General features: G+C 44.8%; 1 protein-coding gene and 1 long non-coding RNA gene across 5 annotated transcripts in view; both read left to right on the top strand.

The window, feature by feature from the left end:
• LOC139155478 (complement factor H-related protein 1-like) overlaps positions 1 to 13,642 on the top strand; it is a 71,466-nt gene extending 57,824 nt beyond the window's left edge. For all 4 annotated transcript variants that reach the window (XM_070730618.1, XM_070730617.1, XM_070730616.1 and 1 more), the window contains 3 exons: positions 1,541 to 1,723; positions 8,976 to 9,172; positions 12,930 to 13,642. In XM_070730618.1, coding sequence (XP_070586719.1) covers positions 1,541 to 1,723; positions 8,976 to 9,172; positions 12,930 to 12,935 — 386 coding nt within the window. In that variant the 3' untranslated portion in view covers positions 12,936 to 13,642. The remainder of the gene's footprint in view (positions 1 to 1,540; positions 1,724 to 8,975; positions 9,173 to 12,929) is intronic.
• The window catches only part of LOC139155477 (uncharacterized), a 297,390-nt gene that overhangs the window by 178,479 nt on the left and 97,198 nt on the right, over positions 1 to 21,713 (top strand). The window lies entirely within an intron of this gene.

Raw genomic sequence — 21,713 nt, 5'->3', positions numbered from 1 at the left:
GACAAGCCACACCCACAAAATAAGCCATGCCTACAGTGTGGTAGTAAATTTTTTTGCAGCCCTTCACTGAACATGTTGGTTATCATCTTTAAAGCCCTTCATGGCTTTGTCACTCACTCTGGCAAAAGAAACATGCCGCAGACCTCCTCAGTCAAGAAATGTTGCTAGCAGGATCTAGTAAATGTTCTTTCTCTGCAATGGCTCCACAATCTGGAAAATCTTGCTGCTGGAGGTAAGCTGCACCCTCACTGTCTAGGCCTTCTAGATTTGCCTGAAAACCTGGGTAAGCCAATTGACTTGGGGCCATGATGGAACACTTAAACAGGAAAGTTTGAAGGACTAAGAAAGAAGATTCCACCACTGTGATGCTTATGTACTGGTTCTTAGTTTTAGTCAACCTCTATTAATTTTTAAATGTTTTTTCTATTCTTGCTTTTATTGTGTTGCAAGCCTCCCATCACTTCAATAATGATATGGATGGCTCAACATTCAATACAACTACATAATTTATTTGTGCAGATTTTGAACAGTTATTAATGCAAAATAGGTAATAAAAATATGAACACCTTGTGAGGAGATGTCATTTATCCCAAATCAATTGCTATTCATTTAAATACAGATTGACTTTTGGTACTAAGAAAGTAATGACACTATATTTTCTAAGGTTATAAGACAACACTTTTACATAATTTGGGACAAATGGTATGCATGGTTGAATAAGAGAAATAAAACAAATTGAGATTAGTACCATAGAGGTGATAGAAAAGTGAATTCTTAGAACTGTACAACAGAGTAGACATAAGTGTGAATTAAATATTAATGTGATCAACATCATGTATTAACATGCTAAATCTGACTGGTGATTTTTAGGATAGATAAAGCAATAAGACATAGTACGAGGATAGATTAAATAATGATATTTAAAACTACATAAGATTATCTAGAATTTATGTGGAAGATTTGGACGTTTGGAGATAAACAGATTATTTCTCTCATTTTTAACCAAATCTTCCCCCCCCCTTTTTTTCTTATGATTTTTTTTGGTATTTTTTTGTTTTTGTTTTAATTTCTGAGTTGTTGTTTATTTTTTTCCTCTATGTTTTTGTCATTTGGCTTTCCTTCTATTATTTTTGTATTATGATTATGTATATATGTAGTTTGTATACTAGGGACTACATATATATGTAGTTTGTATACTAGGGACAACAGTAGGGACAACAGTAATTTTCTGCTGATCAAGTTGCTCAAGGTGCATGATATTGATGCTTTTTAAAAATAAGAAATAGTTTAATTTTGAAATATACCATGTTTTCCCGAAATTAAGACCCTGTCTTATATTTTTTGAACCCTGAAATAAGCTCTTGGCCTTATTGCCATGTACTCAAAAGCCTGATTGTACTTATTATCAGGGGATGTCTTATTTTGGGGAAACAGAGTAGTTTCTTATGAATATGCTTAAAATGTGTCTCTCTGTGTGAATACACTTTGGATATTTGTAATCATGAGCAGCATTGCTGAATGGATTCTGTATGTATTATAGATATTGGGGGGGGATGTGGACGCCCACCTCCCGTGGAGAATGGAGACATTGTGGAATCACCCAAAGTAACCTATTTACAATCTGAAACTGTAACATATCAGTGCCAAAATTTCTATACAATGCGAGGGTCTCGAAGAGTGACTTGTCGAAATGGTCGTTGGTCAGAAACACCAACATGTACAGGTATAAGTAATATCTATAATTCTTTATAGATTTATTCCTTTTAGAGAAATATTGTACCTATGTAGTATGTAGATTTTCTTTTGCTTAGTATTTCACAGATGAGAATACAGGGCCCTTCCACCACCATCATCATCATGCAATCATCATTTATTTATTTATTAAATTTATATTGTGGCCTATACACCCAAGATACCCATCATCAGTCAATCAATCAATCAATCCTTGAACAAAAAGTAAAAAAGCCATGTTTCTCAACAATCCACTAGGGCTTTTTGAATAATAGTATTAGTTGAATCTCTAGGGAACAAAAAATATTGTTTTTTTTAAATAGGCTATGTATGGAGGCAGATGCTGTTGATTTAATCACATTTACCCTGTTTAGTCAATGTTGGAAAATAAGATATACGGTAACATTGTAAGAGAGGTTGCCTGAACTTGGTCTTCTAATTCAGATATTCAGTACGAGGACATTTGGAAGAAGGGGACTAAAATGTTTTTCTTCTTCCTTTTAAACATGTGACATTCACTTGTTTAAAAGAGATTTTGCGGCGCAGGCGGAGTAATAGTCGGACACAAGGTGTGGGTATAACGGGGTCACTTTTATTCAACAACTTAATTCTTAACTTATTAACTTATTTAAAACATTAACCCCACATGACCTGCAGGGTGCAAAATCAAATGGGGGCGGAATAACATGCCCAATTCAGACAGCAACCCTGGGGCGAAAACTCCTTGAAACTGGGTGCGGGTCATGTTGAACTACACCTACCCCCTGCACCCTTACTACGCCCCACCTGGCGTGTGGGATGGCTCGCTACTGGTCTACGTTAAACTCCAGCCAGCGAGCCACAGGAGCGACTCACTCCCCGGACCCAGGCCGGTCGAGCCCTGTAATCCAAGAAGGAGCTCGCCCCTCACCTCAGTAGAGGTGCCCCAAAAGGAGCTCACCAGTTGCTATTTATTTTATTTTCCGCCCCCTATCGGCCCCCCCTCCCCCCCCAGTGACCCTAAGGGGGGGGGGCACTAGATGGTGGGGCCACCCCCTAACCACACTCCCACGCACAGAGTGGAGTAGGCGAAAAAACAATCGCAGCTCGTCCAATTCTGCTGCGACTGCAAAAAATTCCTACTCGGCCCCCCGGAGGGCGACCCATCATATGCACCCTGTAACAGAGGGAGGGTGGGTGGGTGCCTCACGATGCTCCGGGCGAGACTGCTGCGCCACAAGGCAGCCCCCTCTTATAGGGCTGCCTCCACTCGCCCGGCCAATCGGTGCCCATGCACCGCACCACGTGGTCACGGCACCCGACGTGGGTGCTGTGACTCCGCCCCCCAACATGGCGGCCTCCATCCCCCGCCGATCGCCGCAAACCCCACCGGCCGGTAAGTCGGCTGTGGGAATTGCGGCGCAGGCGGAGTAATAGTCGGACACAAGGTGTGGGTATAACGGGGTCACTTTTATTCAACAACTTAATTCTTAACTTATTAACTTATTTAAAACATTAACCCCACATGACCTGCAGGGTGCAAAATCAAATGGGGGCGGAATAACATGCCCAATTCAGACAGCAACCCTGGGGCGAAAACTCCTTGAAACTGGGTGCGGGTCATGTTGAACTACACCTACCCCCTGCACCCTTACTACGCCCCACCTGGCGTGTGGGATGGCTCGCTACTGGTCTACGTTAAACTCCAGCCAGCGAGCCACAGGAGCGACTCACTCCCCGGACCCAGGCCGGTCGAGCCCTGTAATCCAAGAAGGAGCTCGCCCCTCACCTCAGTAGAGGTGCCCCAAAAGGAGCTCACCAGTTGCTATTTATTTTATTTTCCGCCCCCTATCGGCCACAGCAGGGGGTGAAATTTTAATTTATTCCCCCTGCTCCCCCCCCTGCACATAAATGTGCAGGCACCTCTGCAGGTCGGCTATAAATTTATCGTTCCCACTATCGGTCAAGTGAACACCGTCCTGCCTGTACAAATCTATGAGGGATGCCCTGATGTCTGGATGGTCTATCACTCCACCCCCAGCCTGAATCACCCACTTCCTAACCGCTCTGTTTACCCTCTTTCTAGCCTTGTCCACTGCGCTAGGACTTCTAGCCTGCCGCCAACTCCTCCTGGGCAGGATGTTGGACCACCACACACACGTATCTGGCCACCGCTCCCAGATCACCTGCAAACTCTCCCAGATGTGCCACAGCAGCTCTACACCTGTCATCGCCCCTAGATCATTCCCACCAACGTGCAATACCAAACAGCCCGGCACCCCTCGCACCCTTCCACTGTCGAACAACAGCGGAAGAACTTCCCGCCAACGTAGGCCTCGTCGGCCCAACCACTGAACCACCGCTCGATCGATCTCCAAACTCGTGCCGGGCATCGTCTCACGGGCCCTCCGCTCGGCCCAGTACACCATGCTGTGGCCACATATCAGGATCCTGCGGCGCCGGTCAAGTCGTCGGGCTAGAGAAAGGGAGGAAGCAGAGCAGCATCAGACTGGCGGCCCGGCGCCTCCCCCCCCGCCCCGCCCCACTCACCTAGGGGCGGATGTACGTCCGGAAGGCCCCAGATCTCCAGCGGCCCACTGTCTTTATATCCAGCCTGCTGAAGCCTTCGACTGCTGCCAACGACGCTGCACCTATTCTGAATGAGTGAGTCCCGTAACGTCTGGGGTCCAAGCCCAGCCTTGCAAGCGCCTTGGACGTGACAGCCCAAAACTGGTACCTGGTCAGGGGTTCACCGGACACATGACAAAACAAAAAACCCGGCTCTACACCCCTGTGGGCCCAATACGCCACCAGAGCTGCCACCGGGCACACCCGCCGGTTGTTAGCCCGGGAAAGTTGGACCGTCACACCTCTACCCCTCTGGTCGGTCTTGGACCGTCGAAGCCTCAAGGACACCGAGCTACGACCTAACTTGATATCCCTAGTGGTGAACGCCTGGCCGGAGCTATCGGCTCTGGAAGCTGCTAGAACCTCGCTGACCCGAAAGGCCCCGAAAAACAAGGTCACCGCCGCGGCGTGGTACAATGACGCCTCATAAGCAGAGCGGCAGAGCCGACCCCACAGCTCGTAAAGCCCCATCAAGTGGGTGAGCTTGAGGGGACGCCTGCTGTCACCCCGGGCCTGACCTTTCTCCCTGATCCAACCCTCTAATGTCTTTCTAATCCTGAAATCCCCTGTGGTGTCCGCAAAGCCCCGAGACTTGGCGACGAAGGCCAGGCCTGCCAACTTGCCCCTAATCGTCCGGGCAGACAACCCACGGCGGCGGTCAAGCGCGCAAAATTCAAGTAGGTGTTCGACCGGGGCCGGCCAGAGCTGATCGTATCTCCTATCATGACGAAAAGCCCAAAATTCCCTACCTGCCCGCTGGTACGCTCTCCTGGTGCTGGGAGCTATGGACAAATCCATGGCCTTGCTTACGTCGGCCCTCCAATCAGCCACAGATGCTGTGGGGCTGCTTCCGGGTACTCCTCGGCCTGTGGGGCAAGCAGCCGGAACCTAGCCAACTGCCCCCTGGACAGAGCGTCAGCCACCCCGTTTCTCACCCCCGGAACATGATGTGCCCGGAAAAGCATATTGTTGGCGAGGCATCTCCTAACCATATGCCGGACCAAACCCATAACCCGCTCGTTCCTAGATGAAAGAGTATTCACTACATGCACCACCGCCATATTGTCGCACCAGAAGTGGACTGTCCTACCGGCAAAACTGGATGCCCACAACTCAATGGCCACGACTATTGGGAATAACTCCAAAAATGTCAAATCCCTACAGATAGCCCCACCGAGCCACTCCTGCGGCCAGTCAGCCCGGAACCATTTGCTTTGCCACACCACTCCAAAGCCGGTCGTGCCCGCCGCATCGGACTTCACTTGGAAGTCCGCTTTCAGCAGCATATCCTGCCTCCACAATGACACACCGTTGTATCCGTCCAGAAACCCTTGCCACACCACGAGGTCCTCCCTAACACTCTTCGATAACCTGATCCTGTGGTGCGGTTTTGACACTCCAACCGTTGCCCTGTACAGTCTAAACATAAAGGCCCTTCCTGGCGCGATCACCCGACAAGCAAAATTTAACAGGCCAGCCAGCTCCTGCACCTGTTTCAAAGTCACCTTCTTTGCGGCTCGTGCGGCCCTCACCGCCTCCTTGAGTCTAGTCAGTTTGTCATCGGGTAGCCTACACGTTTGTGCAACGGAGTCCACCTCGATGCCTAAAAATGTCAGTTTGGTTGAAGGCCCCTCGGTCTTTTCGTGAGCCAAAGGTACACCTAAATCCGCGCATAAAGCCTGGAAACCCATCATTCCCTGCTGACAATCGACGGCGCCCGCCGGCCCCGCGAATAGAAAATCATCCAAATAATGTACGACAGACACAAAGCCCGTACTCTTAACATGTGCCCACTCCAAAAATGAACTAAACTTCTCAAACAACGAGCAGGATATAGAACAACCCATTGGCAAGGCTCTATCAACAAAGAACCCGCCCTCGAACTGGAAACCCAACAAGTCGAAATCCCCCGGGTGAATGGGCAAAAGCCGGAAGGCCGATTTGATATCACACTTCCCCATCAGCGCCCCCACTCCGCACGCCCGGACCATCGCGACCGCCGTCTCGAATGGCGTGTAGCGCACCGAGCAGAGCTCCTCGGGAATGTGGTCGTTCACCGATTCACCAGGGGGGAACGACAGGTGATGTATAAGCCTAAACTCACCCGCGGCCCTCTTGGGCACCACACCGAGTGGGGACACCTGCAGGAAGGGCAGGGGGGGCTCCGCAAAGGGGCCCAAAACCCGGCCCTCGCGCACCTCCTTCATAATTTTGTCCCGCACAACGTGGCCCATTCCTGCCACAGACCTCAAATTGTCCGCCATGCATGCCCTGCGCGGCCCCCCATACGGGATCCTGAAACCCGCGGTAAACCCTGCGAGCAGGAAATCCGCCCCCTTCTTGGGGCGGTAGCCGGTGAGCCAATGCTGCAACCTGTCCAATCTAACGGGGGTTGGGCCCCTTACCTTGAGCCCCCCCAGGCTGGGGTTTGGTGGGGGTCCCAGCGTCCTTGGAGCCGGCCCCACCGCGCCCCCTGTAACAAGCGGAGGTCGGGTGTCTGCCACTACACAAGGAGCAGGCGTGGCGAAAACGACAATATGCCCTGGAACAGGCCCCTCTAGCGCCGTACTCGTAACAGTACGGCTGACCTCGAAAGGACGACCCAGCCGTGCTGCGTTGGCCGGAGGCCGGGGTCCCCGTCCCCACCGCTGGGCGGGGAAGAGTAGCCTCCTTGCCCGTGGTTAAAAGCAAATGACCTGTGGGTGTTCGCCCACTGGCCGGAGTTGACGCTTGCTGCGTGGCCTGAAGCCACAAATCGTTATGCCGCATATCCCACGGCCAGTGCCTGTTGTGGGCGGCGAACCTGCGAAAATCCTCGTCATATCGCTTCCAAGCCTCCCCCCCAAACTCCTGATACGCTCTCAGAATCATGTTCATGTACAAGATGAGCTCATGTGTCTTATGGACATCATCTTCTACCACCACAGAGTGGTAGGCCAAAAATGCATACGCCCACGACAGAATTCCCTTGTCCATTTTGGTGCCTTTTGGGTCCTCCGACCCCTTCTTGCCCTCTTTATCCTTCTCCTTCTTTGACTTAGGCGGTAGCAAAATCTGAAACATGTCCACGTAAGCGCCCCGCCAAATTTTACGTTTGAGGGACTGGGACATGTGCATACTGAGCGGAGTGTCTGGTAGGCCCGGCGCGAAAGGATTATCGCTGTCAAAAGAAGTACTGGTAGACCCCGAGGTAGTTGACCCAGAGCTGTCCCTCGAGGTATCCCTCTTCCGTTTGTGCCTCCTAGCCACTGTCTTTCTACGCCCCCGCCTCCAGACCTGCGCAGCTGTGCGGGAGCGCCAGGTCCTCTGACCCCCCTGTGTCGTGCGTTTTGAAGCCCGTAGCCGGCCACGAGGCCCTCTTGGGAGGGACCACCGGTGCCTAGGCATAGGGCACTCACCCCAGTGAGAGGAGTCGTCATCCGCCTCCTCAGAGCCGGATACCATCCTGCTGGCCTTCCTCCGCTTGGTCTTTGACTGCGCATGCCGGTCCTCGTGGGATCTCTGCGGGCTCCCAGCCGACTCCGATGAGCTCCGAGCCCCATCCGCGCCGGCAGCTGGCGTGGCCCGGCCCCGACGAGACCTGCCCCGCTTCTTTGGCCTCTCTTCCAGTTTCTCGAGTAATGAAGACAGTATACGTGAGGAAACAGAAAGCGAATCCCTCGCCCCCTGCCCCCTTCTGGCAGGCCGTGAAGCAGAAGCCTCTGCTTCAGAGAAACCTGATTCCCTACCACTGAGAGGCCCCTCCTCAGCGCTGGAAAACTCCTCTGGGGCCCCCAGTGGGTCCACGGGCGGGGCCCGGCCCTGGCGGGGCCCCCTCGCCCCCACTGCCGCTCCCCTACGGCCCCTCGAGCGCCCCCTGGGGGTCGCCACCCCCCTGGGGCCATCCTCGCTATCCTGCCTCCCGGCAGACCCTGCCCTTGGGGCCTCGCTCCACGCCCGCTTGGGCGCCCTCCTTCTTCCGGTGCGGCGGGGCTCCGTGGGGGGGGCCCCCGGCCCTCCGGCCTGCCCCCCCGAGGCCCGCCGCCGTGCCCCCGAGCGACCACGTCCGCCCCCCGCCATGCCTCCCTGTTCCAATGCGCCTCCAAACCCTGTGGGGGGGTGTCGCCGAAGCGAACTAAGGCTCCAGCTGCCGCTCGCGGCTCTTCTGGCCTCGAAGGCCTGACGCTCCGGCGCTCCTCGGCTGCGCACCAGGCCTTCAGGCCTGTGACGCAGCTCGCTGGGGGGAAAGACAGCAGCAGCCTCGCCTCACGATGCTCCGGGCGAGACTGCTGCGCCACAAGGCAGCCCCCTCTTATAGGGCTGCCTCCACTCGCCCGGCCAATCGGTGCCCACGCACCGCACCACGTGGTCACGGCACCCGACGTGGGTGCCGTGACTCCGCCCCCCAACATGGCGGCCTCCATCCCCCGCCGATCGCCGCAAACCCCACCGGCCGGTAAGTCGGCTGTGGGAATAGTTCAAGACTGATAATTAGTTCATGAGAAACAAAAAGGAGGGGGAGGCAAAATGCATTTACATAGATCTCTAATTTTTTTACCCAATTGCAACATAAAATATCTAACCTAAACTTTAATTGCTTTATCAAACGAATTCTCAGTGTAAAGTCTATATGTCATCTGATCTGTGCCCTTTTGCAGCCGCTTGTACCACAGATGAAGGAGATATGAGCGAACGCAATATAACGCTGAAGTATTTTAGAAGAGAAGGAAAAATATATTCCGAGGATGGAGATAGAGTGCAATTTATATGTAGAAGAGGCTATAAACCAAATCCAAATAAAGCATTCACAGTTTATTGTGTGGATGGGAAATTTGACTATCCGAATTGTACTCCTGTATGTATATTTTCAAACAAAATACTTTAATTCACCAATATTAACATTTTGTTACCTTATCTATATCTGTCGGCCTATATATCTATATCTATGCATTAAAAATCACTTGAAATATTTAACAGACCTAGCTCTAGCACAGTAGAGAGTTCTAAAATCCATTACTACTGGTTCACATGTGTTTATGTGCATGCGCAACACTTCTGTGCATGTGTACAAGCATCCTGGGCAGATGGGCAGAACTTCCTGCCGCTGGTGCTACTGGTTCTAAGAACTGGGCTGAACTGGGAGCAACCCACTGCTGGTCTGGCAGCTAAATTTGTGGATATAATGGATTCCAAAATAATTTGAACTTCTGCATTTCTTCTAAATCAGAACACATATTAACAGACTTGATTTGAACATTGAACATTAATAGATAGACTTGAACATTGGATACTATCTAACAAAAACCAATGCACAGACATACTGTAGGTGGTGCCTGGCTCAATAGTAGTAACCGTGAGAGGATCTTGGAGTCCTAGTGGACAATTACTTAAATATGAGCCAGCAGTGTGCTACAGCTGCTTTAAAAAAAAGCCAATACAGTTCTAGGCTGCATTACAAGAGGCATAGATTCAATATCATGCCAATTTTATATGCCACTTTGTAACGCCTTGGCAAGACCACACTTGGAATACTGCATCTGGTTTTGATTGCCACAATTTTAAAAAGACGTTGAAACTTTAGGAAGACAACATCAATAAAGATAATTTGGGTGCTGGAGGCTAAAACATATACAGAAAGGATGCTGGAATTTGGTATATCTAGTTTATTGAAAAGAAGGACTAGTGGTGATATGATAGCAGTGTTCTAATATCTCACGGGTTTCCACATAGAAGAGGGAGTAAAGCTGCTCTCCAAAGCACCTGAAGGCAGGACAAGAAGCAATGGGTAGAAAGTAATCAAGGAGAGAAGCAATTTAGAACTAAGGAAAAAATTCCTAATAGTTAGAACAATTAATAAGTGGAACAACTTGCCTCCAGAAGTTGTGAATGCTTTAACACTGGACGTTTTTAAGAAGAGATTGGACAACCATTTTTCTGAAATGGTATAAGGTTTTCTGCCTGAGCAAAGGGTTGGATTAGGAGACCTCCAAGATCCCTTCCATCCCTTCTGATATTTGTTAAGATTCCTGGGTTATAAAAAAGATTCTTCCATTTAGAAGATGGGTGTCAAACTCAAGGCCCAGGGGCCAGATCCAGCCCACAGAGTGCTTAGATCTGGGCTGAGGGGTCACCCAAAAAAGAACAAAGGACCCATGTTGCCTCTGCCAGTGAAATGAAGCTCAGGAGGGTCATGTGCGAATTGCAGGAGGCCATTGCAGCCAAAAACAGAGTTTGGGAGCAGAGCACAGTAAGGTGACCAGATGTCCCGCTTTTGGTGGGACAGTCCCACTTTTTGATAATTTGTCCCGTGTCCTGGGGCATTTGAAAAATGCTTTTTTAAAAGATCAACTGCTGGGCAGAGGTAGCTGGCTTGACAGTCACTGTTGCAGTCATCAGTGGCTCCAGGCCGGGTAGCCTCCCGTCAAGTTGCTCCCACCAGCCTAGATCCCCTCCTGAATAACACCCGGGTGGGAGCCTCCAAGTCCAGATGAGCCAGGCCCCTCCCTGAAGAGGCAGGTGGAGCTAGCAGCCGGTAGGAGAAAGCCAAAGCAGCCAGGCGTTTGACAAGTCTCAGCAGCTCGGGAAGTTCTCCTCTTCCTTTGCCTCCCATGTGAGTCCTTCTGGCAAGCCCAATCTTGTGAAAGGCTGGGTGCCTCAGCTCCTGAACCCCTTCTCCCCCCTCCTCTATTTCTCCCCCCCCCTCAGCCAGGGCACGATCTTCAAAGGGACTCTCCATTTAGCCCCTTTGCTGAGCCCTGCCTTGCTGAAAAAATGGGGGAGGAAGAGAAAGAGAGAGAGAAAGAGGGAGAGGGAGGGAAGGAGGGAGAGAAAAAGAAAGGGAAAGAGAGAGGGAGGAAGCAAGAGAGAAAGAGAGAAAAAGAGAGTAAGGAAGAAAGAGAAAGAAAGGAAGGAAGGAAGGGGGAGGGAGAAAGAGAAAGAAAGGAAGGAAGGAAGGGGGAGGGAGAAAGAGAGAGAAAGGAAGGGAGGAAGAGAGAGAAAGAGAGTAAGGAAGAAAGAGAGAGAAAGAGAAAGAAAGAAAGAAAGGAAGGAAGGAAGGAACAAAGAAAAGAAGGAAGGAAAGAAGGAACAGGGAGGGAGAGAGAGAAAGAAAGAGAGAGAAAGAGAGAGAAAGGGAGGGAGGAAGAGAGAGAAAGAGAGAAAGGAAAAAGAGAGGGGGAAGAGAGAAAGAAAGAAAAAAAGAGAGAGGGGGAGAGAGAAATAGAGAAATAAAACAGGACAGAGGAAGAGAGAGAAAGAGAGAGGGATGGAAGGAGGGAGAGAGAAAGAAAGAGATGGAGGAAGAAAGAGAGAGAAAGAGAGAGGAAGGAAGAGAAAGAAAGAGGGACAGAGAGAGAGAAATAAAGAAAGAGAGGAAGGAAAGAAGAGAGAGAGAAAGGTGTGGGAGTGAGAGAGTAAGAGAGAGAAGGGGAGGGAGGAAGAGAGAGAGAGGGAGAGAAAGGGAGGGAGGAAGAGAGAGAGAGAAAAAAAGAAAGATATTTTTTGTAGACCATATTTTTAATCAAGAACCCCCCCCCCCCCACACACACACACCCCTTCAATGGTGTCCCTCTTTACCAATGTAAAAATCTGGTCACTTTACCCCACAGGCACCCCCGACATGATTGACATTGAGCTGGGCACACCCACCCTGGTCAAATGTCAAATAGAAGCCTGATGCAGCCCTCAATAAAATTAAGATTGGCATCACTAGTTTAGAGCAATGGGACAAAAGCACTATGGGGATAATGCTTAAAAATAATGAGGAATAAGGGCAGAATGTTAAATCTGTCAGCATTTCATCTCTTCTGTTCTCTTGATGAATCCTGACAGATTCCAAGATGAAGACCAGAATATTTCTCTGTGCTGGAGCTAAAATGAGTAAAAACTCAGTGGGCAATTTTCACTCATTTCATTACCGCAGTCAACAAATTTAGTTGCTTCAGAATGAATCGTTCCAAATGAACACTCATACACTTTACTTATTTATTTCATTACATTGATATTGAAATAGTACCCTGTCCTTTGAGCTTCAATATGCAATATGCAATTTATTCCCTTACAGATATGTCTATGTGCATATTTATAAATACCTAACAGAGGTCACAAGACCAGAACAAAAAATTAAATTAACTAAATTAGTAGCTGTTGATATTAGCAACAGCAAAAAACCACTTAGACTTATAGACCACTCTGTAGTGTTTTACAGCTCTCTCTAAAAAGTTTACACAATCAGCACATTGTCCCCAACAATCCTGGATTTCATTTTACCAATCTTGGATAGATGGAGGGCTGGGTCAACTTTGAGCTTGTCAGGATCAAACTCCTGGCAGAGGGAATGCAGAGTTATCCTGCAAACTAAGAATTACTTACTTTCTACTGAAATCTTTACGGTGCTCACTGATTAAATTTGTTGCAGTGAGCCACTAACCATTTGTTTTAAAAAGGGTGATACTGACTTTCAGAATCATCTTGCTCATGTAGATTGATATATTAAAATGATTGCAGGCTGCTTTCAGCTACAGATCAAATGAATGGAGTTTTAAAAAAATAATTACATAAAATGTACAGATGCAAATTTATTTCTTACTTAACGTTCACATTTTATTTTACAGATCTAGGTTCATGAACAACAGGACATATACAGCACCCTTAAAACCAGAAGATGAATGTCTGAAATAATATATCATTCTCTTTAATATGACACATGAAGCTGGATTGTATACAAATATAAGCGGTGGATCCAAAATGAAAGCCTATTCTGTAAAAGACATTTTACCAACTGAAATTACTGATAACATTTAAAAACAAGTTTACAGAACATCTTTAAGGATATTCTATTTAAGGATTAACTATTATAATATAAATTTATAAATATATTATTAAAAATTCATCTTGAGTGAGGAATGTAGATTATATATATACATACATTTATATAATTGTAAATGTTTGATTAACCTGAATTATCAATCAGCAGCCCATCTTAAAGTTATGACAACAGATAATGGAAATTGATTTTTTACATATAGACCAGTTTAGTACTTTTAAAATTTTTATTAAAAATCTGTTAATCATTTTTGCTGCCAAACATTTAATAATTCAATTTACAGTCTAATCCAAGATCCAGGAAGAAACTGGTGCTCTTTATGTTGCTCTGGAAATTGCCAAATGTACTTTGATGATCAGAATCTGATGGAGGTTCATCCAGAGGAATTTCTATAGTTGTTTTTGTTTTGTTTTGCTTTGCTTTGCTTTGCTTTGATTGTTTGTTATTGCAGAATGAAATTATATAATTATAAGTAATTAAAATTTAAGATAAACCTTAGAACTTGGCACAGGACTTCCCAAACTACATTCCTTCAAAAGCTGTTATTTAAGGCCAAATGAGCTAGAATTTTTTATGATATCAATTCAGTCTGATTCATTGTTCTGCACAAAATGAACCTATTCAAAACTAACTTTTTTGCCTAACCACCACAGCCGTTGCTGCTTGCCACATGTGCCTCCACATAGACACACACGCCCAGGGGTGGGCAGCTGCTAGGATGGGGGGGAACACAGTGGGATAGCGAAAATGGAGCTCCACCCCAGAGCACCCAATTTGCACTGAAAGATGTTGAAAGAAAATGCAGGGCGTCCTACATAAGCCACGCCCACAGTGTTGTAGAATTGATGAGACTTAAGCCAGCTCTTTCAGCAAGGAAAGTTTATTGCGCAGGTTCAAAGCACAAACTACAAAGTAAAACGGCCTGAACCCTGAACAGATTACAGAGACTTCTTTTTATACCTATTCTAAAATATAACATATCAGCATAACATATTGTCCCATATATGGTCATACAGTTACAGGAAATTTGGGGAAATTGAGAAATTAACAGATATCGGTATACATCATATGCATTGACAAGCCAGACATCCTGTTTGTTGCAATCATCTTGCTTAAGCAGATTTAAGACCCATTAATAACTTTCTGCTGACACTTCAATGCCCCCTTCCCTTATCTTAGTTTCGTTCTGCCAGACTGAGGTCAAGCTGACCCTTTCCCAAGCTTGGGAGACAATAATAATTCTGCTTGCCACTTTAACAGTGTGGTAGTAAAAATTTTGGTAGCCCTTCACTACACACGCCTATGTGCATGGCAGCCTCCTGATTCCTTTGCATGAGAGGGAAGCCCCAGCAGGAGCAGCTGAGGTACCAGGCTGCTGGGAACTCTTCCCTCCTCTTTTTTATCCCGGTCGACTCTTTGCCGAGTTTTCCACTGTTTTCGTATTGTAGTCAGGCTGCACATCAGCAAACGGGGAGAAAAAGAGATGCCCTGATGGGGGGGAGGAGGATGGCCAGTAGCATGGCAGCCAGGGGTGGGCTACTGCCCGGACGGGGTGGAACGCAGTGGGTTAGTGTTATGCCAGGAGTCACGTTACAAGCCCCAATTAAGTCTGAAGTATAAATTCAAACACACACTCACTTGTAAAGTAAAAAAGGCAGTTTATCACAAAGAAAAAATACTGTTCAAATGCACTTTTATCAGCCCAAGTGCTCTCCCACAAAATGCACACTTTGAATGTTGTGTTAAACCAAAACAAAAGCAAAACAGATAAAAAGCAGCTGTGAAGACGTCACGGCCACACACATCCTGTTCAAGAGTCCTCATGCTTACTTAACTATGAATTGTCCTTGAAAATCCTGAAGCAGTTCACAAAAGTCTTTGTCAATCCCAAAGCAAACCACAAGTCTCTCTCTCTCATAAAATGGATAAACTCCCACACCGAGAGGCAACAACACTGCAATTTATCAGCAGCCCAATTATCCTAATTGCCCCAGCAACAGGTGTTCTCCCTTATTTCCTATAATACTTGCACAGTTGTTCCTTCCATGTCATAAACCTGCGTCTGCGCGCATCTATGAATACCTCCTCTTTTGAATCTAACAATGATGATGATTCACTAATGGGGCAATTAGCTAATGGGCTGCCTGTAATTATCTCCTCATCCGATCCTGCTTCACTCCCAGAATCCTCCCCTGACACAGAAGCATCACTTTCCGAAGCTGTTGGCAGTAAAACTGGCCTCTGATAATGTGAGGATTGTCCCACACCAACCCGCACAGTCCTTGGAGCAGGAGATGGCACAGAGCCAACCACAACAGTTAGCGGAAATGGAGCTCCACCCCAGAGCACCCAATTTGCACTGAAAGATGTTGAAAGAAAATGCAGGGCGTCCTGCATAAGCCACAGTGTGGTAGTAAAAATTTTGGTAGCCCGTCACTGATGACAGCCCTGTAATGATGGCAATGCATCAGCAAAGGAGAAAGAGGGGAAGGAAAAGTGCAATGGTTTTCCCAGTTTTCTTTATTTTATTTTATTTTCAATAATTAATCTAGAGTAGAGTTTCCCTTCTACCTGCTCTTCTTTCCCCCCACTGCTGTGGCTTGGATTTACAATTTCAGCCCAGGGTATCAGGCTGAAGCCATAGATTACAAAGATCCTTGCAAAGCCAGTAAGAAAAAAGGGAGAAGGGAGAAAGGAGGGAGGGAGGGAGGGAGCCTGCACACACACATGTGTGACAGGAGGACTTTAAAAAAAAAACAATGCATAACTTCAAGCTTCTTCTCTGGAGAGCTTGGGAACTCTTTCTTAGCCCGGGCTAAGAATATTGTCCTTCCTGTTTGCCTGCTGACTCCCAGGAATACTTGCTGCTTTGACACAAAGGGGAAGGGAAGGGAGAGCAGGGAGGCTCTGTCATCTCAGCCAGTCTCTCTCAGGGAACCAAATGAGGAACAGGAGCCAAACACAAATGGGCTCTGAGCTGCTTGAGGAGCAAAGGGAGACCTTGACCTGGCTCACTGCTGCTTCCACCTCCTCACCAGCCAGGATGCCTGGAATCCTTGCTGCATGTTGGGGGCTTCTCGGCTGCTGAGGCACGAGGGAACTGAGATAGCTCCTGCCACACCCACCGCCTAGCAGCCCAAGAAGCTCCAAATGTATGCCCTTTTTCCACTCCAGAGGAACTTCCCTGAACTCTCTGGAGTGCAAAAAACTGCTCAACAGCAAAACGGAAGTATGTTTTTCTGAACTTCCGGTTTGTCCATTGGGCAATTTTTTCCACCTACCAGGCTTCAGAAAGGCCTGTGTGTGTGTGTGTGCAGTGCTGGGGCAATTTGTGCATGTGGGGGTGGGGTGGGAAGAGGTGTGGGCATCTGTACACATGCTAGCACCCCCTCACACATGCACACCCCTTTTGGGGCGCGAACCATAAAAGGTTTGCTATCACTGACTTAGTGCAACTCATGAATCATTTCATAGCAAAGAAAAGCCTTTAACTGAAAGCTGATCAGTAGCAGTGTCCAGTAAATGGTTCCAATCAACTAAGATGACAAAACTGAACTAGTTAACTTGCAGTTTGCACTTTTTAGAGAAGTGCTACACTGGGGAGAAAAGCAGATCAGAAAGAATAACTTGTTTATTTAATCTCACTGCTCTGCAAGAGTTGAAGAAGAAAATAATGGACCAGACAGATGCTGCAAAAGTTGCAAAAGAGATGAGAAGTTGGTGGGCTTCTAGCAGAGAAGATAATACAGTGATACCTTGTCTTACAAACTTAATTGGTTCCAGGATGAGGTTCTTAAGGTGAAACGTTTGGAAGACAAAACAATGTTTCCCCTAGGAATCAATGGAAAATCAATTTATGCGTGCAAGCCCAAAATTCACCCCTTCTGCCAGCCGAAGCACCTGTTTTTGCACTGCTGGGATTTCTCTGAGGCTCCCCTCCATGGGAAACCCCACCTCTGGACTTCTGTGCTTTTGTGATGCTACAGGGGAATCCCAGTAGGGGAATCCCAGCATCGCAAAAATGAGCGCTTTGCTGTCAATGGAAGTCCGGAGGTGAGGTTTCCCAGTGAAGGGAGCATCAGTGAAATCGCAGCATCGCAAAAACACTGAAGTTCTTGAAACCCCACCTCCGGACCTCTGTGTTTTTGCGATGCTGCGATTTCACTGAAGCTCCCCTTGCTGGGAAATCCCACCTCCGGACTTCCGTTGCCAGCGAAGTGACCGTTTTTGTACTGCTGGGATTCCCCTGCTGGGATTTCCCTGCAGCATCACAAAAACATGGAAGTCCGGAGATGGGGTTTCCCAAGGAGGGGAGCTGGCAACGGAAGTCCAGAAGCGGGGCATCCCAGCAGCGGTGGTGGGTTTGTAAGGTGAAAATAGTTCGTAAGAAGAGGCAAAAAAAATCTTAAACCCCGGGTTTGTATCTCGAAAAGTTTGTATGACGAGGCATTTGTAAGACAAGGTATCACTGTAATTAGAAGGTGATGAAGGAAGCTGCAAACAGGGATACATGTACCTATAAACCTGATGACCAAATATCGAACTCCTGCAGGATGTCATTGGACTGTGATTGTTAAACAAAGTTCCTCCTTCATTCTAAGGACCTCTTATAGCAGAGGGATCTGATCAAGATATAATGATGGCAAATGTCACCACCATGCAGACGGATCCATGTAAGAAGACCATCAAGAAAAACCAAAGCTTTTTGGAGCTCCTGAATGCAGGAATGTCTAGGTAAAATAAAAAATAGATTGCATTCCCAATTCAGAGATGTACAAACCACAGAAGAAGAAATGTGGCAGGAAAACACTGAAAGCTACAGTTGTAAGAGGGGCTATTCCCCTGATACCACCTGAAGAAGTCTTATCATATTAGAGGGGAAAAGCTGGATGACATGGTTCCAAGTAACACCCTCAACCAAGTAAGACTCCAAGGCAGACATTTTCTCAAAGTTAATTTTTTATTAGAAATATTTTATCGATGCATTTGAGATCTGAAAGTCTCAAATTTTCCTCACCCAAAGGAAAGCTAATCCCTTCCCCTATGCCCACATGTCCATTGCATGGCCCAATCAGGTCACCATCCTAATTGGAGTTGTTGTCCAGTCATGTCTCTCTAGGTGCAGACTGAACATCCCTGACTCCCAGGGAAAGAATGTTGTTATGACTCGCCCCATCGTCATCCAATCCCTTTCCATTTCCCACAGCATGTCCATCCACCAAGTCTGGCAGCCCTGAAGATACAAAGAAAAAGATGGCATCCAGGGCTGACACCTGATGGTGAATTCCCCTCCCTATAAAATGGGGATAATGGAGCCAAAGGTTAATAAAGGGAGTCATCTAAAGAAACAAATATCCACATATTATTTAATAGGATTTACAAAATGCTCAGTTAGTAATGTGCTTGATTGCGACACAAATACATCACAACCCAATTCAAGGGAGGTGATCTGTAGATCAATATATATGAAGGGTTCATTATATAAACAAAACTCTAGTCTGTATAAATGTAGTGAATCATTAGCCAATCGTAACAAGAAGACTTTGTATATTTTATTTACTTTTAGAAATTCTACCAAGGGAGTATTTAGTGCTCTCCAATCAGAATGCTGCTTCCCCGCCCCCTCCACCACTGATTAGGTAGCTGAGCAACATTACAATTACTAAAGAAGGATTTTTTATTGTCAATAAGTAATTTTTTTTTAAAGAAAGCATGTCACATTTGGAATCGCAAACATTCTGAACTAAGTCAGAAAAATCTCATCTTTTCTTTAGTGAAAACAGTGATTCTCTAACCCATCTCTTTTTGTATGAGCTAGTTTACACCCCTTTGTCCTAGCTAGGCATTAGCTCTTTGGTCAGAGTCTATGAAGGTATTGTGCAAATGAAATTAATATATAATTTGCAAATATTTGCATGATGATGTCATGTCACACATGATGTCTCAAGTCCTCACATTATTTCTTTTTTTTTCCAAATATTTATATTAATTTTCTTTAAAATAACATACAGACTTACAAGCATTTAACATACAGTGTAAGGATGTATCATCCCTGCTTTTCTCAAAAGTATAAATGCAGATACAGAAAAAGGAATACATGATTAAATACATAATTCAATGCTACTAATACAAAAAATATCTAATAGAAAGAAATTGATATCATAAGAAAATTCTAACTAGTTTCAAGTCAAACAGTCTTAAAAAATTCTATTCTATATATATAAACTAAATCTAATATAAATCTCAATGAAAAAAAAGGAGTAATTTGAACCAAAATATCTATACTTATTATTAATCTTCTATCTTTATTTTTTTTCTCTTATCTATCCATTCATAAACATTGTTCCATGTTTCATAAAATTTGGTTTCTTCTTGATCATTCAAGCGTCTTGTCATCATGTCCATTTCCGCGCAGTCTAATATTTTTGCAATAACTCCCTCTTCTTTGGGGATATCTTCCCCTTTCCAATTTTGCGCGTAGATAATCCTTGCCGCTGTAAAAATATGTATAATCAAATACAAAATTTCTTTTTTGTAATTTTGGTTAGTAATTCCTAATAAACAAAACTCCGGGGTAAAATCTATTTTCTGCTTTGTAATCTCTTTTGTCATTTTCTCTATCATTTTCCAGTACATTTTAGCTTTGTTACATGTCCACCATTGGTGGTAGTAGGATCCTATTTCTTTCTTACATTTCCAACATAGAGGTGATGTCTTTGGGAACATTTTTGCTATTCTGCTTGGTGGGAGATGCCATCTATAGAACATTTTAATTTGGTTCTCTTTCAAAGAAACTGACTTTGTCATCCTCCAATTACACATCCAAACTTTCTCCCATGTATCTAAATCTATTTCTTTGCCTATATTTCTACACCAGTGTATCATACTATCTTTTAATGTTAACTCGATATTCTTGTGGGTAATCAAATATTTATATATTTTTCCAATTACCCTATTTTGATTTTTAGTAATTAAGTCGCTTAACAAATTTTTACTTTTATTAAATATGTAAAGTATACTGTCTTTCTGATATCTAGATCTAATCTGTGCATAGTGCCACCAATCAATTTGTATCCCTTCATCTTGTAATTTCATTCTAGTTTTTAATTTCATTTGATTGTCTAACAAGTCTTTATATCTTATTTTTCTTGTGTCCTTAATAGAATTTGGGTGTATTATTGCATCCAAAGGGGTAACCCAATCCGGGATTGTTAAAAAGTGGTTTTTCTTTATATCTTTCCATACGTCGAATAAGTATTTTCTCAATGTATGTCTTTTAAAATAAGAATGGTTTTTATCTTTATCATACCAAACAAATGCATGCCAGCCAAGCATAAGATCATGTCCTTCTAATTTTAATGTTCTCATGTCCTCTAAAGTTATCCAATTTTTAATCCATGTTAAGGCGGCTGCCTGGTAATATAATTTCCAGTTTGGGAGGGCAAAACCCCCCCTCTCTTTTATATCTTCTAACATATTTATCTTAATTCTTGCCTTTTTCCCTTGCCATAAGAATTTTTTTACCACATTTGTTAGGTTTTTAAAAAAGTTTGCCCCTGGATTAATTGGGATCACTTGAAATAAAAATAATACCTTAGGTAAGATATTCATCTTGATCGTGGCAATTCTTCCCAGAAAGGATATTTTTAAATTATTCCATATTTCCAAATCCTTTTTAATTTCATTAATTAATTTTATGTAATTATCATTTTTTAATGTTATTGTTTTGGCTGTTAGCCATATTCCCAAATACTTTACTTTTTTAACTATTTGTATTCCAGTAATACATTCTAAATTACTTTCTTGTATTTTGTTCATGTTTTTGGTTATAAATTTTGTTTTATTTTTATTTATTTTCAGACCTGCTACCTTACCATATTGTTCTATTGTTTGGATTAATCTTGGTGCTGTAACTATCGGATCTTCCATTATAAAGGTCAGATCATCTGCAAAAGCCTGGACTTTATATGTCTCTTTTCCAACTGTTAAGCCTTTTATCTTTGAATCTGCTCTTATTTTTATTAATAGTGTTTCTAAAGTCATAATGAAGAGAAGGGGTGAAATAGGGCATCCTTGCCGAACTCCTTTATTTATTTTAAACACTTCTAATTGCTCATTATTTAATATGATTTTTGTTGTTTGTTCTGAATATATAGCATCTATTAAATTAACAAATTTGGGGCCAAATCTCATTCTATTTAATTGCATCTTTATAAATGTCCAATTCACGTTGTCAAAAGCTTTTTGGGCATCTAGGAACATTAAAGATAATGTTTTATCTGAATATTGCTCATAATACTCTAATACATTGATAATTGTTCTAAGATTATTTTTAATTTGTCTACCTGGAAGAAAGCCATTTTGGTCTGAGTGAATTTTACTATTTATTACGGTTTTCAACCTATCTGCATATATTGCTATAAATATTTTATAATCTACATTCAATAAGGATATTGGTCTATAGTTTTTAATTTTTTCTTTTGCTGTATCTGGTTTATGAATTAAAGTTATCAAAGATTCCGACCATGATTTAGGAATTTTACCATCTACTCTACATTCGTTAAAAATTTGC

Source organism: Erythrolamprus reginae, unplaced genomic scaffold (assembly GCF_031021105.1).
Source record: "Erythrolamprus reginae isolate rEryReg1 unplaced genomic scaffold, rEryReg1.hap1 H_21, whole genome shotgun sequence".
In the NCBI taxonomy this organism is placed as follows: Eukaryota; Metazoa; Chordata; class Lepidosauria; order Squamata; family Dipsadidae; genus Erythrolamprus; species Erythrolamprus reginae.
Note: the sequence above shows the minus strand (reverse complement) of the source record. Positions and strands in the feature narration are given on the sequence as shown.